This window comes from Zootoca vivipara, chromosome 5 (genome assembly GCF_965207765.1).
Source record: "Zootoca vivipara chromosome 5, rZooViv2.hap1.1, whole genome shotgun sequence".
Classification (NCBI taxonomy): domain Eukaryota; kingdom Metazoa; phylum Chordata; class Lepidosauria; order Squamata; family Lacertidae; genus Zootoca; species Zootoca vivipara.
This window is the reverse complement of record NC_142588.1, coordinates 52,764,125-52,779,992: the sequence shown is the minus strand read 5'-3', so window position 1 is coordinate 52,779,992 and position 15,868 is coordinate 52,764,125. Positions and strand designations below refer to the sequence as shown.

The following is a 15,868-nucleotide window of genomic DNA, read 5'->3' as shown; positions in this document are numbered from 1 at the left end:
TGCCCTGGACACAGAATTAACCTGCACCTCCATGGACAGCTGTGAGTCCAAAATGACTCCCAGACTGCGCACCTGGTGCTTCAGGTGCGCAGCCTCCTGGTCCTCCCAGGCTGCGCACCTGGTCCTTCATCTGGTTACCCCATTCAGGACCAGGAAGAAGGCCTGGGGATGTCTTCACCCAACACACATGACCTTTTTGGTTTCTCTGCCCCCACGACAACACCCCCTGCCTAGAACACCTATTCATGAAGCTGCCATATGTCAATGTACATGTGTGATGCACATCTCAAATCTACACACCTTTCTTAAGTATAAAGTAAATTTTGCTTAATTTTTTGAGTCAGATTGAAGCTGGTTTGAGGAAAAACCCATCGGACAACAATATTTCTCAACAAACTACAAGATCAGTACAGATTGTGGCTATTGGTGTGTGCATGCTCACTGGATGTGGAGTAAGTGGCAATGTGAGCATACTCTCCTTTTGGAATACACCTAATAAGCATTAACTGGCACCCCAAATCCCCATTCAGTGGACCAACAGAGCAACATGCTTGGATACTGCTGAGGTCACTTTCTTTCTTCTAGCACTTAATCACATTACCTTGTTGAAAGATTTACATGATCACAGAAGCTTGGAATGGGGAGGGGAGACTACAGAAAGCAACTTCCAGTGAATTGAGGCTAAGCAATGATCTGTGGGCTGGTGATATTAAAGGAGAACGCACATCAAAGGCTTGAGAAAAGGGAACATGTAGTGAAAAGCTTTGTGTATATTTGTAGAGAGCCATTTAATCTGTCGGGGAAAGTTCTGTGTTACCACATTGAAGGCACGCTAACCATTTAACAGAAAGAGACAGCCACCTGAGGCACCTGTCTTTGGCTGTCTTGAAAGCAAATAGTTATTTATTTATTTTTTATTGAATTTCCGGACTTGCTTTTTTGCTGTCAGGAAGGCGTGGGGAGTCCTTGTGGGATTTTCTCCCTCAGATTCCAAAAGAATTCGTCTGACTTTGGATACAACACACCTTGACTGGGGGTGGGGGACCATTTGCTGCTGCCCCTCAGCAAAATGCCTTGGTCTTGATCTGTGGCCAGGGATTGTGTCATGTTCCATACAGTGAGAGAAGGCAGAAGCTTGACTGCGGCCAACTGTCTTATCTCTAGTTGGTTTGCAAGTAGATTGGCAAGGATTTCTGACTCCTAATTAACAATGGTGCAGTGATCACTCTGCCACAACTGCCTTATAAGGTAGGCCAGCTGTCCAGAGTGTGTTCTTGTTTGTGTCACCGCTCCCCCTTTCCTAACTCTTGGCCAAAGAGAGGACTAGAGCTGTGAGCTGGATATCTTGCTGGGAAGGTGGTGAACAGCTAGCTCCCTCCCATCTTCATAGGCTGTGGAGCAGTATGCTTTCTTTGTACTTTCCCTCAGGCACAAGTAGAAAGCATAATGGCAAACAGCTAAGCAGGTGAGGGAAACAAAATCCTTTGGGTGTGTCCCAGAACCACTCTACACCCCAGTGCCAAATTAAAGAAAGTTTTGTCTTTGTGTGCAGGGGTGTTTTTTTTTGAGGAAGAGCTAAGAGACAAAGGGAAAGCAGCCTGGTACTTTATTACAAAATAAAAGACTAATCCAATGGGGGGCTATTGGAAAGAGTCTCAATATTCACATACACACAAGGTCACATAATGTAGATTCAGCATGCAGAGACCTTGGATGGTCAAAAGTTGGGACAAAGGAATGGGTCACCATATTCCATGTTTATGTCATTTGAGTCCAGCTGGCCTTGAGTGACAGGGCAGCAACAAGCCCATCAGCTGAGTTGCACATAACTAGGAAGGTGCTCTTTAGCACCTGTTGGAGCCTAGGTTAGATGGGTGCTGCTCCTGGTGGCCCACTCCTGGCAGATAGGACATATCAATCAGATTGTGTGCTCGAAAGTGGCAGAAGTTATGTGGCTGGGTTCTTGGGAAGAAGGGTGGCTAGAGATATTGTAGTTGCTAAAGACACATACCCTTGCAGGGCAGGCCTATGCCACAAACAGAAATAAATCAGCTACAACATGCTACTTGCTACTCAGCCACATCATTCCTTCCCTGTAAAATAAAAATATTAAATGATTGCCTTTGAGCAACTCCATTGGCCATTTTTAGAGTTTTGTATTAAGAGTTCCTAATTGGGTGGTGCTGGGGGTTAAACCACAGAGCCTAGGGCTTGCTTATCAGAAGGTTGGCGGTTCGAATCCCCGCAAAGGGGTGAGCTCCCATTGCTCTGTCCCTGCTGCTGCCAACCTAGCAGTTTGAAAGCACGTCAAAGTGCAAGTAGATAAATAGGTAGGTAAATGGCATTTCCATGCGCTGCTCTGGTTCAGCAGAAGCAGCTTGGTCATGCTGGCCACATGACCTGGAAGCTGTACTCCGGCTCCCTCGGTCCTAACGGTCAGGGGTCCCTTTACCTTTACCTTTTAATCAGTAGTAAATCAGATGTGTCTTTGTACTTCGGTATGCAGCCTGCAAGATGACGTAGGTATTTGGCTCTGCCTGCTAAGCTAACATTTTGTATCTGGCCCTGCCCTCCAATGGCAGGATTCTAGAGAAAAGCAAAGCAGATCCCACAAGTTGTCTGCTGACTTCTGATGTAAAGTACCAAGCATGTTGTTGGGGCTTCTGTAACTGTTAGGTCTAGGCTTGCACTGTTAATTGTTAACAATATTAAGCAGGGAGTCACCCATAACTATAGGTGCTCCTAGGAAACAATTATCTGTAGCCTGAAAGAAGGGGGGAAGTGTTGGGATATGGTTTCCTTGCCCTTCCTAACTGGCACCTAGGGTACTGCCCTGGTTCAGGCAGAACTGGTTTTGACAGATACTGTTTCAAATATAAATGGACTTTAAGGCAGGCAGGAATGAGCTGCTGTGCCATCAAAACATGATGTGAGTTTCTAACAAAATAGGTACTGTAATCCAAATTCATCACTGAGGTTAGAGTACCAGAAGGAGGAGGTAATGCAAAACATAATGGGCTGCTTTCATCACTGCATACATACCGGTAGTAGCTTCATCAATGTGTTATACAAGACAAACAAATCATATAACCAAAGGCATGACAACGCAATGCTTCCAATGATAGCAGCATCATTGTCAGAAATTGATTTCTGGGCACATAGCTTACTTAGTAATCACACTGTCTTTTCCTTCCTTTGCATTTGTATATTCCTGCTGCGTCTAAAATACTTTTAAAATACCCTTCCATGAAAATCAGTATGCAAAGTAGATAGCTACCCAGTTCATTCCTCAGCAGCTTGCTAAGGCAAATAGTCAATTTGATTAAAACACATGGCAAATATGGAAGGTCAGATATTTAATCTCTTGAGTGTGTCTGCTTAAAATTAAATTAGAGCAGGTCTCTAATATGTGAAGGAGACCAAACATAAATACTCACAGGGGCTTCTATTTAGAAGCCCAGGATTCTGCTGTAATTACATGCCTGGCTCTCTCATCTTTTCTTCTAACCTGAAAATGGATTAATAATTTAATTCTAGAAGGGGGATTCAAGTGTAGCTGTCCAACATATTTCAATTGGATGTTGGGGAAATGATTCTTTCTTATTTTTTAATTTTAATTTTATTTTGTATGCTACCCTTCATCCGAAGATCTCAGGGCAGTTCACACCATAAAAAGACAGAATAAAACCATACACAATAAAAACAAAATATAAACCAAACCAAACTAAACCAATAACACCCCTTCCCACAAACACATTTAAAAGAACATAGACTGTTAATCAGCCAAAGGTCTGGTTGAAAAGGGACATTCACCTGGCGTATAATGAAAGTACCAGACGAACCTTCCTGGGGAGACCATTCCACAAATGGGGAGTCACTGCAGAAAAGGACCGTTCTTGTGTTGCCACTTGCCACCCTCCAGACCACTTGTGGTGGAGGCACACCAGAAAGGGCCTCAGGTGATGGTCACAGAGTCCAGGTCAGTGTATATGGGGAGAGGTGGTCCTTGAGGTATTGCGGTTCTGAGACATTGAAGTCTTTATAGGTCAAACCCAGCACTTTGAGTTGGGCCCAGAATCTAATTGGCAGCCAATACAGTTGGGCCAGAATTTCATATACTGTAGTGCATTATTCATTAGTGATAAGCTGTTGCCTTTGTGATAATTTAGTACACCCATTACTGTCTCCTTGCTGGATAGAGTTGCTAACTTTGGACCTACCTTTTGCCTGCAGTAATAATCTGTAAGATGTGGGCTATGTTGTTAACCATTTTATGTACAGCATATTGAACACATGTTTAAGTACCAGTACCAGTGATCCACCTAGCTATGAATTGGCAGCAGGTCTCCAGAGCTTCAAACCGGGGTCTTTCCCAGCCCTACCTGGAGATGCCAGGGACTGAATCAGGGACCTTCTGCATGAAAACCATATGCTGTACCACAGAGTTGCAGATCCTTTTGCATTTTTGTTATGGCCTATTGCTCATATGGAAATAAATCTGAACTGAATTCGTTGTACAGACATTAGCATGTGATAATGCTTCACTCCATGCCTTTAAAGTTTCTGCTGCTGATTCCATACCCCTCAACTGGTCTGGAAAAACTGGGACATCCCACCCTCACCTCCCCACCGGAGATCATGGTGGCCATTTGGGGCAACCACAATCTTGAGCCCCCAAAAGCACTTTCTTTGCTGCTGTGATCTTGCACCCCCAAAAGTGTGTTTTGGGGCACTATGCCCAAAATAAGCACTTTTTTCAGGTCTGCAATCTTGCGTGGGTCACGTTACTCATGTGGGAGTGTGAACCTGAAAGATGGCATCTGGTTTTTCATCTTGATGTGTTGGTGGGTATGTGATTCCTGCATACTATTCTGTTGTTAAAGATGCAAGAGCAGCCCATTTTTGCTGGTGTGTGTGTGTGTGTGTGTGTGTGTGTGTTTGTGTGTGTGTGTGTGTGCGCGCGCGCGCATGTGCGTGTGTTTTCCCCTAGCTACTGATGTTCTCAATTTCCATTTCCTTCTAAACGTCTGTTTGCCTTGTAATTGTGGTCCCTGGCTCGGGATGCCACCTGTTAATCATACTGCCTAGATATTCCCTCTGTGCCCAGGGGTTGCCTCTGTGTAGCTCCGCTCCGCTCAAATCCAGGGGAGGTTTGCTGTAGCACCATGACTGAAGAAGCTTGTTCACTTGCTCCTGGCTGCTGATTCCTTGCAAGTGATGCTTCTCCCCTTCCTTCCCCTCCTCTTTTCCTGGGTGGGCATGGAACCGCCTTCGTTTAATTTCTTTCTGCATGCTCTCAAAGAAGTGGAGGATGCACTTGTGTGCAAAGTCCCGGGTATGCTCACAGCAGGTTTCATCAAAAATCTTTTGTTCAATATCAATGTAGTTGCTCCAGTAGCGAGTCTGCAAGAAGGTAGCCTGGTTGAAGCAGGGCCTGAGAGAGCGGGCAAGGAAGGCGATCACTATAAGGGCCAGCAGTATGCTCCATCCAAAAGCCTAGAAGGCAAAGGGAATACAAAGGTTAAAGCAATCAAGGCCAGCCACAGGGGAACAAAAAAGCAGGACATCCGTGTTCTATTGCTTGAATATCCCATAATAAAAGGGACTTCTCTGATCTTCTAGTTCAACACCCTGCTGTGGGAGGAGCCCCTGACTTCTGTTAAGTAAATAAAATGGTAATAAATGTTGACCTGCTAATTAATGTCCACTGGGACATTAATTTATTTAGTGCTGGGAAAACAAAAGGAATATGGTCCTTGACTGAAAGCCTTATAGCAAGGATAATCAATATGGTGCCCTTCAGATGTCCCTGAGTTACAACTCCCATCATCCCTAACCATTGGCCATGCAGGCTGGGGCTGATGGAAGTTGGAGCCAACAATATCTGAAAGGCACTGCATTGCCTACCCAGCCTTACAGTGTCTGTTAAAATGGCAGTTGGATAAAATGCCAAAAACTGAAGGAATGGGTACTGAAATCAACAGAAGGACTGCTTCTGTTAGTGGGCATCTGTAATCAGTCAACCCATGAGTCTATCTGTGACTCACTCTTCCTCCTGCAGAGCAGAGCCTGAAACCTGGACTGTGTCATCAACTGCTTGGGGCTTGGAGAGTTTGCCTCCTCACCCCACCCTAACCCAACATGTTCCTGTTACTATTGGTCGGATTTTAATTGTCTTGGTTGAAATTTGACATAGCATGAGGTTATCACAACACAGGGGATGCAGAACTATGGAGCTTTTTTTGCACATAGGACCAGAGGGGCAAAATACATGGAAGCAGAAACAGGAGAAGACAAGAGATTTGGAGGCATAATGAATGGAATATGCTGAATGTAGAAATTAAAGAGGTCTGGGAATCTTCATCATATTTTGCTGGAAGCCACCCAGAGTGGCTGGGGAAACCCAGCCAGATGGGTGGGGTATGAATAATAATAAAATTATTATTACTATTATTACTATTATTAGCATTTCAAAAGAATCTGTAGTTAGCAAATTACTTTGCATTCCTTATCTTGTTCATTCCCGCCATAGCTCTGTTTGGTAGGATAGTTTAAGAGAAGGTGACTTGTCCAAAAGTAGCTCATATAGCAGCTCAATAGCTCATATAGCAGCTCAATACCTTAAGAATTGTTAGTTAATCTGCACATGCTGTAGGGTACATGTGTATTCTATGAATCATCTGTTGCTCCTTCCTGCCATTGACAGCAAAAATCAATTAAAAAATTATGCTTCTTGCATTTAATCAGTGATTATCCAGGAGAATATTCTGAAGATGATCTTGAGAAACAGATTCTACCTATATATATTTCAAGAGCAGGTTGATGTTCCTATAAGGAACTCCTACAGAGCAAGATATTGTACTATAGATGTCTGTTACTTACCTGTGACCAGCATTTGAGGTACCTGGACACAGCCTTGCGGGAAGTATTGTTCCTTATGAGTTCATCATCCTTGCATGGGACCTTGGACAGCAAGCGCTGTACCTCATAATAAGGTGTGGAGTTGGTGACAAAACCTGGAAACTTATCAGGGTCAACAGAACTGCTGAAAGCACAGACAAAGCATTTTCCATCGAGCAGGGTGACAAGGATCCAAACAACAGGTGCAATCATGGCCCGTTGCAGAACGGAGGAACACATGTACCTGTTATTGGATAGAGAAGCAAAAAGCTAAACTGATACTTCTAAAGGCTGGAACTTGCTTAGCTCTGGCAATAACAAGGGAAGGGACAGTAGCATACTCCAGTGATTTCCAAAGGGTTTTTCCAAACTTCTAAGTTCATTGACCCCTTATTGAGCTTATAAACTTGTCACCACCCCAATCCAAATTATCAAAAATTTAAATGAAATAATGTCAAGCAATATTTATTAATCATCAATATTTATATTTCATGTAAAAAATAAGGAAGTATGTTTTGTGCTACAGAACAACTACCAGCTTGGGGAGCAGGGTTTTTCATATGGGAAATACAACACAGGTGGAAATGGTTATAACTGCCCTTCCAGCACCACAGTTCTAATCCAACCCCAACCCCTCTAATCTAAATTTTCTAAAAGAAAGCTGGTGAATCTTCTTCTATTGTCCTGTTTAGTTTGACTCTGGGTAATATTTGTATCTGGAAGCCTGAATTCAAATCTGGCCATATTGTGTACCCTTGGGCATGCCACTATTTGTTAGCTTCAGAGTTAAGTGTTATAATAACTATACATAAGAACTGTAATCTATTTCAGGGGTTATGGTGATAGCATGCTACATAAAGCCTCCTAAGTACTGTTAAGAATTAAAACAATACAATACAAATCCTAAGTAATAATTTGGAGGAAGTTTAGATTCCACCAGCAACCTTGGGAGAGAAGGGTGCAACAAATAAGTAAACTTCATTGTGGAAAGTAATTAGCACCAGCACTGAAATCCCCCACCTGATAATGGCTAGATTCTTCTTCCTGTCCCCAGTAGGTCTTTTCCACTCCTCAAGCATCACCACAAACTGTCTGTTGACAATGAGACCACAGAGGAAAAGTGCCACAGGTGGGATAAACATAATTCCTAAGCCATACACCATGTTGTATTTAGCAAGGCAAGGGCAGTGGAAGTCAAAGGAGCTGTACATCTTTACACTTGCCAATGCTAGCAGTGCACATATTCCATTAGTCACTGACTCTGAATTGGACTGGAAGTACTGGAAGATCATCCGGAATCGATCCATGGTGCTGTGGTGACTGAGCGCCTTTCCTCCTGTAGAGCGCTTGGGTTCGTCTCGGAGATGAAGCACTGGCTGGTCTTCTCTTGGCAGCCTTCTCTGGCACGGTGATTAGGTGAGCTCTGCAAGGCCTGTTTAGTTCAAAGACAGGATGACAATAAGCAAACAAAGCAAACAGTAAAGTAGCTCACATTAACATCATTGCCTTTGTTGTGCCGTTCTTGGCTTCATACCTAGGAGCCTCCTTATTCAGTCCTCGTTGGCATAATTGTTCCAGCTGTGTTCCTTATCCATGTGTTGTTGGATCAGGATGAAACCTAGAGCTTAGTTATCTTGCTTTTATAGCAAGAGAATGAATAGAGTCTTCCTGGTATTATAGTTCCTCCATTAGAAAAATCAAATCACAAAACTCTTTTGTATGTGAAACAGTCATCGCCTGGAGGTATGATGCAGTATTTACTCTCCAGTGTGAAGATAGTAACTGGTGCACCACAGATAATGAAAGTAGCTTTCAAATAATCAAAAGCTAATTTTAATTCCCCTCCCTTTGCCTCTTCCCATGGATGGTTTCCTTCTGTTGTCCAGTAATGAATCATCACTGGTGTTTGTGAGAAACCCGGTCAGTCAAATGAGATAGTTTGCTTACAAGTCTCCTCCCTGTAAGTTGTTTTTCAGCAGAGTTGGCTTTGATTCATCTGCAGCTCTTAAACTGCATGAAAGAGAATACAGGGGGCACAGAACACGAGATTTATTTCCTGCTCTATCTTAGAATTGCTGTATATATGGTCCCATATCTTTGTAAACTTTCATAATCTGCCTGGTGTGGTTGCTTGATATATAAGCTATGTGAGATCCTAGGGAAGGACATCAACTCAGTAGCTGAGCATCTGCCTCCCACTCAGAAGGTCCCAGATTTTATCCCTGGCATCTCCAGGTAGGACAGAATATCCTGAAACCCAGGATAACGTCTGCCAGTCCGTGTAGGTGATATGGAGCTAGTGGGTCCCAGGTTTCTATGTAACATATGAGACTATTCACAGTGTGAGAATCAGGGCTCCGTGGGCTTCTTAGCAATGCTACCCCATACAATTATACCCTGTTCTGTATCCAAGATGAAGTTGTGTGGTGCAGAGTGTGGCATAACTTTGTCATAGACAAGGGTTACTTCTGTTTTATGAAGCAACCTAGAAACATATTATCTCAGCAGAGGCCTATAGATAATTCTGGGGGTACCAGAACGTTAGGAGGCAGACCCAACTCCTCTTCAGCTACCATTGCAGGATCCTTCCCCATGCATTACCAATGGATTTTGGTACTTGTATACATATATTTCCTTAGGAAATGGTTCCCAAAGTCTCTCCTCCCCTTCTGAGTTCCAGATCGTGTTTCAGCTTGAGCTTTCATTTTAAATGTAGTAGACTAAAACAAACAGAATTTGAAAGATGAGTTAATCCAGGATTGTCTTAGTCAGTACAGTAGTTATAATTGCTATTTACATACATGAGGCTGTGCCACAAGGAGGCGGTGTTTAGCTTTCAGTTTTAAAACGGACATTAAGCAGGTCTTGCCAATGCTAGGGGAATACTTGATAGGAATGGGGGAGAAATTCAGTTTTGCTTGTATCTTGATAAGAAACCCCCTAATTCTCACTTCTCAAACCAATGAACCAAAACAGGGTTAACTGTTTCAAACTTATACTTCTCCAATTTTTGTGACGAAATTCTCCAATCAAACAGTGCATACAAAAATTCATATATTCCGGGAAAGTGTCCGCAATAATGTATGGAGTAGCAAAAATAGCATATATAATGCATAAATATTAGGGGAAATTGTGCACAAAAATGCGTAGAGGACAACAGTCTGGCAAAGGCTGTCTCATAGGTAAGCATATATGGCAACATTATCTGGTTCTGGAATGTGTGACATCTGAAAATATTTTTACTAAATGGGAATTCTGAGGGAAGAGCAGAGCTGTCAGACAGATTATTCAAATAAGACACTGCTGAGGACTTGCGACTGTAGCCTGCTCCTGCCTCTACATGGTTTAGTTTAGTGTTTGCATCTCAAGATTACAGTTTGCTTGTCTTGCAATGCACCCAGGCTGTCAAACCAGAATTAAGACTGACATTTGCCTGTAGAGTTAATCTCCATAACCAGGTTATGTACACTTTATTGATGAGGAGGAGTGTGTGGGGGGGAATAAAATGTCACACCTGTTTTCGCTTAGCAAAATTGTAGGCATGAAGCACTTTTCAGTGTAAATAAATCAGATCGTGTCTCTGTAGAATCCAGCAGTTTTATTGTTTGATTAATCTTGGCATTATTTTTAGTTACAGGCAGTTGCTTTGCTGTCTCACTCAGGAAGGCTTTGTGACACTTGCTGAAGAGCTGTGTGGCTGAGAGGATGAGATAAAAATATTGAGTATTTATGTAGCATTTTTGAGCATTAGAGGTGCTTTGCATAATTAAATGAGTAATCCTTACAAGAACCATCGGGCAGAGCAATCCAAACCCCCAATCTTCCGGCACTGGAGGGGGCTTGGATGTGGCGGAGGTGTCCTTCGGTCCCACTCTGCTCTGTGGAGTGCTGTGCTACATCTGCTAAAATCACAGGCAGGCAGCAGCTGCAACCAGCTGTATGCCTGCTGGTAGGTGCCGATGTAAGCCCCTCAAACCAGCTATTTTGGGGAGGAGAGATCGAAGTGGCCAAACCCTCAATGCCAGAACTCCTGCTAGTGGTGTTTTGTATGGAAATTTACACATTTATTCTATTATAGAACCTGAGCTGAAAAAGGAAAGCTGAATGACTGAGCAACTGTTTGGGGATAGGCCCCTGCATGGCATAGGAAGTATTAGTTGCACATGGCTTGAGGATGTGGTGGCAGATTGGAAAGTAAAAAGATTAAAAACAAAGCTGTGCTATAAACATCACAACAGTGGACACAGCACATTTCATTCCTCTTACTGATATGTACTGTACTGGATTCTCTAGGTAGTATCGCTTCAAATATAGATTCTGCAATGGATATGGACGATCTTTTTCATATGTGGACTGAATTAACTCCTGGGTGTTTACTAATTCTTATGTGAAGATCCTGCCTGGTTTGATGGATGACAACATTGCTAATGTAAAGGTCACAATCAAACATTATTGATCCAAAAGACCATGCTGGCAGCAAACATTCCCCTAGGACTAGTTTTCTAAGACTCAACATAATAATGCTGGCAAATTGAAAGTACTGTATAGAAGTGGAGTTAGGATTGTGTATCTCATACGAATCTACAGGAAAACAGATCAAAGGAGAAGGCTGAGAAAATGGATCCTCATACAGCCGAACCATTATAACTTGGTGCAATAATGTTTTATAATAGAAACAAACCAGCAATGGGTTCTAAACAGAGATACAGTAGCAGCAGAAAATAACCTGCAGCTCTGTAAGTGCCTCTGATCTATATGGTTGTGAATATATGGTTTTGTTTTGTGAGTTTCAAACTCTACCTCAAACCATAGATGCCAAGTTATCCCTTTTTTTAAGGGATTTTCCCTTATGCTGAATAGGCTTCCTCGTGAGAAAAGGGAAAACTTGGCAGCTATGCCTCAAACCCTTTCCCTGCATATCGCTGTGAAAGTGAACATTCTGTGACATTACAGCAGTTCACTCACTAACATTCACTGGTCAAGAGTCTTTGCTTTCTATTAAGAGATAATCTACAATTTTATTTTAATTGGTAAAAACAGTTCAAAGACAAACAGGCTGAAATTTGCAATGTTTGCAGCATCCATGAAAAAAAAAAGGAACATTTCACAATGTTCCAGTTCTAACACTTAATGGTTCAGCCTTTTTCAACATTACCTATCTTGAAGCTTGGAATTTCTGAATGTTGAAAATGGGTGTCATATGTGCCACTCCTACAGATTATGTCCTCATGGTACTCCTGTGCATAAAAAAGTCCTGGGCCTGTGTTTCCCTGCATTTTTGCATGTAAAACATGTACTGTATGACTGAGATGTCCAATCCACCATGCCTCACCCTGTATTGACAAGATCTCCAGACCTGTAGGTTGCAGTATGTGTTTGTAGGGATGTGTATGTATGCTAGGAGAGGATATATTTATTAGTTATTATCCTTCTTTTCTCATGTTTTTGAGTTCAGTAGAGTGCATCCCTTTGCAGCTTAAAAGGGAAGTTGGATTTTCCAGGTATTGCCCCCTTTTCTCCCCCTTAAAACAACAATCACACAGTCTGGTGAAAGGTAAAAGTAACATTTACTCACTCAGAATACTTGTTGAAGAATAACCGATACAACAGCTTTGTTCAGGCAGGCTTAAAATGGTAATTCGGTTACAAAGACATGCTTAAGTCTAGCTTAAGATGGTGTCTGAGCAATGGAGCTCAGACATGCAGATTGTCCTCACATTTCTGGCTTGGTGATGAGATGAAAAGGGAGAGGAGAAGATGTGCCCATGCAGGTAAGGGGAATATGGCTATGCCCTCCCCGTCAAGGCACAGTCTGAGTGGCTATCAAGAGTTCTCTCTAGCAAATTTACAGGAAAGCTTTGTGAGCTTCAGCTCCTGTCATGTGCCTGTCTAGAAAACATGCATTGTTGATTTGACTGCACTGTAAATACCCCATGCTGTTGTGTGCAGATTGCAGTACCATTGCATGTGTGCTTTATCTTGCTCTTAGTGCATTGCGGTTTGCAGCCTCACATAGTTTCTGAACTCTTCTGGGCCCTTAAGCTACACTGACTGCATGCAGCATGAAGCCAGTTAACCCTGCATCTGCACTTTTGTGGCTTCCAGCAAGAATGTCAGAACTGTTAACTTATTTTCCTGTGCAGTCAACCAGAGAGAAAATCTGCCTGAACAAGCCTTCTTCTTTAAATTGTTGGAGGACAGTCAGTGTTTGCTGATAATGTGGCATTAGTGACATCAAGTACATGGAGAGACCTCTAAATTTGCTTAGGTCTGGTAAAAATGTTAAGTTCCATCACCAAGTGTCGGTCATTTAAGGTACAAAAGAGTTGCTGTGCCAGAGAAGAGGTAGTTTATGATGGAGCACAACAGATGATGTGCCAGCACAATGTCCCTTGTCCCCTTCTGCAAATGTCATGGGTTTGCTCAAGATGAAGGAGCAGTACAACAGAGTTGGGTCAGCAATGTACCAGTTAACAAGCCACTATCACTGGACAAATGTACATGAAACAGAAATTGAGTAGGCAGGTATGATGAAAGGTTGGAGCAAGATAGAACAATTTCAGAATGATTCAGCAAGACCATGTTGTACGCATATGGTATCTATACATGCCCAGCCAGCCTTGCACAGGATATTACTTTTAACTCGGCAAAAGCATGCTCTTCTGTGTGCTGTTGCTGCTGGGCATATATTTATGGCCAGGGTCCCAGACAATGAAAAATATTAACACTTAAAGCCCACCTTAGCCATTTATCTCAATAAATAGCTAACAGATAAGGGAGCAATGTGCTTCCTCTGCCTCCACAAGGAATGCTTACCACTTGATCAAAGGGGAATAGAGCAAGAATGTGGTGTACATTCAGCACATTAATTTGCCAAGCATCATTGCTTAGGAAAACAAGTTGCTCCAGCATAACTTGTTTAGGAACTAACTGATCACAATATTTGTCACTAAGAAAGAATCCCCCAGGCCTAAGGGACATTCCCTTCCCAGCTTTGATTTTTCTGGGGCTTTTAGATCTTCTATCCATGGGCATAGCCAGGATTTTTTTGGGGGGGGGGCAGCCAAAGTTGTTGAGCTTTATTTAGGAAATCAAAGTTGTTGAGATTTTCAGGGGAAATAACAGGTCAAAATACCCCATGAGTAAGACATTGCAGGGGGGCAGACATCTTCTGGTGGGGGTGGGCATTGAGTACTTTCAATGCTTTTCAATAATATTTGTGGATCTATGCTTCTCTTCCTGTAGGGCAGTGGTGGGGAAATTGCAGTTCACATATATTGCTAGACCGGAGCATCCATCACTCCTGGTTGTGCTGGCTGGAGCTAATGGGGGTTGGGAGTCCAATAACATCCGGCAGACCACAGGTTCCAGAACCCTATTCTAGGGCATAGGGGCTGACTTTCTCATTTTGTACTGGTCTTCCTCCTAACCTTTTTTTCTTTTTTTAAAAATCAATTACTTTAATCTTTACGGTCTCTCCTCTGTGGAAAGCTGGGAGAAAACGGAAAAGGGAAGTAAAGAAATGTGACCCTTGACTAATAATGAAATTCTACAGCTAGAGTATAGCTGCTTTGAAACTGTGTGGCAATGGGTCAAACTCATCACAGGAATCATTCAACAAGCTTCCAAGTACATAATGTTCATAGAAGGCAAAAACAAAATCTGAAGTGAAACCCTGCAGCTGTATCTAGGCCAGAACTGTACCAGTTCTGTCATTATTCACACCTATCCCATTTGTAACCAGTGCAGGAAGAGAAAATCGCAGCTAGGAGATTCAGGGCCAGCTGCACTGTTAGTTTGCCTCACTTGTCACCAGGGCAGAACATAATGGGGAGAGAGCTTCGTAATGTGTGGTTGTTGTCCTTCTCCTGACCTAGTGCATGTTCTGCAGTTCCTGACTGAGTGGACTTCTATTTGGGTGGAGGGTTTTTCTCTTCTTCTTCTTCTTCTTCTTGGCAGAGCTGAAATATAAGATCTGGCTCGGTTTTTATACATAAGGTGGTAACAATTAACACAACACAAAAACATAATAAAATCCCCACTGGATCAGACTTAAGGCCTATTTAATTTAACGTCATGTCTCTTCCAGTGGCCAACCAAATGCCTATGGGAAATGCAAAAGTAGGACACGAGGCATGATCTCACATCTCTCTGATTCTGGAGTTTAATTGGTAGTCTTTTTCTAGACAAACCCTCCACCCTAATCCAGAATACTAAGAAAGCACATGCCAAATGCAAGTGTGGATGGGCCCATTGTTGGCCATCACATCTTGTGCTCCTAAGTCCACCCTGACCTAGTATGAATGCTAGCTCAATTTCCACAGAACTGTAGACAGCTCTGCACATGAGTGAGCTCCATGTCAAAAATGAATGGTTCCCCCCCCCTTTCAGTGCTCCCCACTGCATGTTAAGAAGCACCTTATATCTGACACAACACTTATATGAACATGTCTTTGAAAATTAACCTCTAAACAGAAGATGCAGGCATTTTAACACGTAGATAACTACTTACTTTAAAAAAAACAAAAAACCTTCAGGTAAAATGTAAATATCCTGTAAGTCACAATGTAGAGGATTTGACTAACCAGCTAGCATTTTTGTTCCAGTAACTTACAGCAAAGTTACACATCACATTACAGTTGTTTGTAATGTTAGTTCAATGGTTCAATAGTTCAAAGCTATTCTGCAGCAGAGTCATAGCTGCCAAGTTTTCCCTTTTCTCACGAGGAAGCCTATTCAGCATAAGGGAAAATCCCTTAAAATAAGGGATAACTTGGCAGCTATGGCAGAGTGTTCTTGTTGTTGTTGTTTAGTCGTTTAGTCGTGTCCGACTCTTCGTGACCCCATGGACCATAGCACGCCAGGCGCTCCTGTTTTGCACTGCCTCCCGCAGTTTGGTCAAACTCATGTTCGTAGCTTCGAGAACACTGTCCAACCATCTTGTCCTCTGTCGTCCCCTTCTCCTAGT

At 42.7% G+C, this 15,868-nt stretch overlaps 1 protein-coding gene across 1 annotated transcript; it reads right to left on the bottom strand.

Moving 5' to 3' along the window:
• Positions 1-4,681: 4,681 nt before the first annotated feature.
• Positions 4,682-8,736, bottom strand: CALHM3 (calcium homeostasis modulator 3). The gene is made up of 4 exons (XM_035133719.2): positions 8,435-8,736; positions 7,921-8,332; positions 6,883-7,144; positions 4,682-5,496 (listed from the first exon to the last, which is right to left on the bottom strand). The coding sequence occupies exons 2-4, from the start codon at positions 8,205-8,207 to the stop codon at positions 5,020-5,022; spliced, it is 1,026 nt and encodes a 341-aa protein (XP_034989610.1). The 5' UTR covers positions 8,208-8,332; positions 8,435-8,736; the 3' UTR covers positions 4,682-5,019.
• Between the last annotated feature and the right edge of the window lie 7,132 nt (positions 8,737-15,868).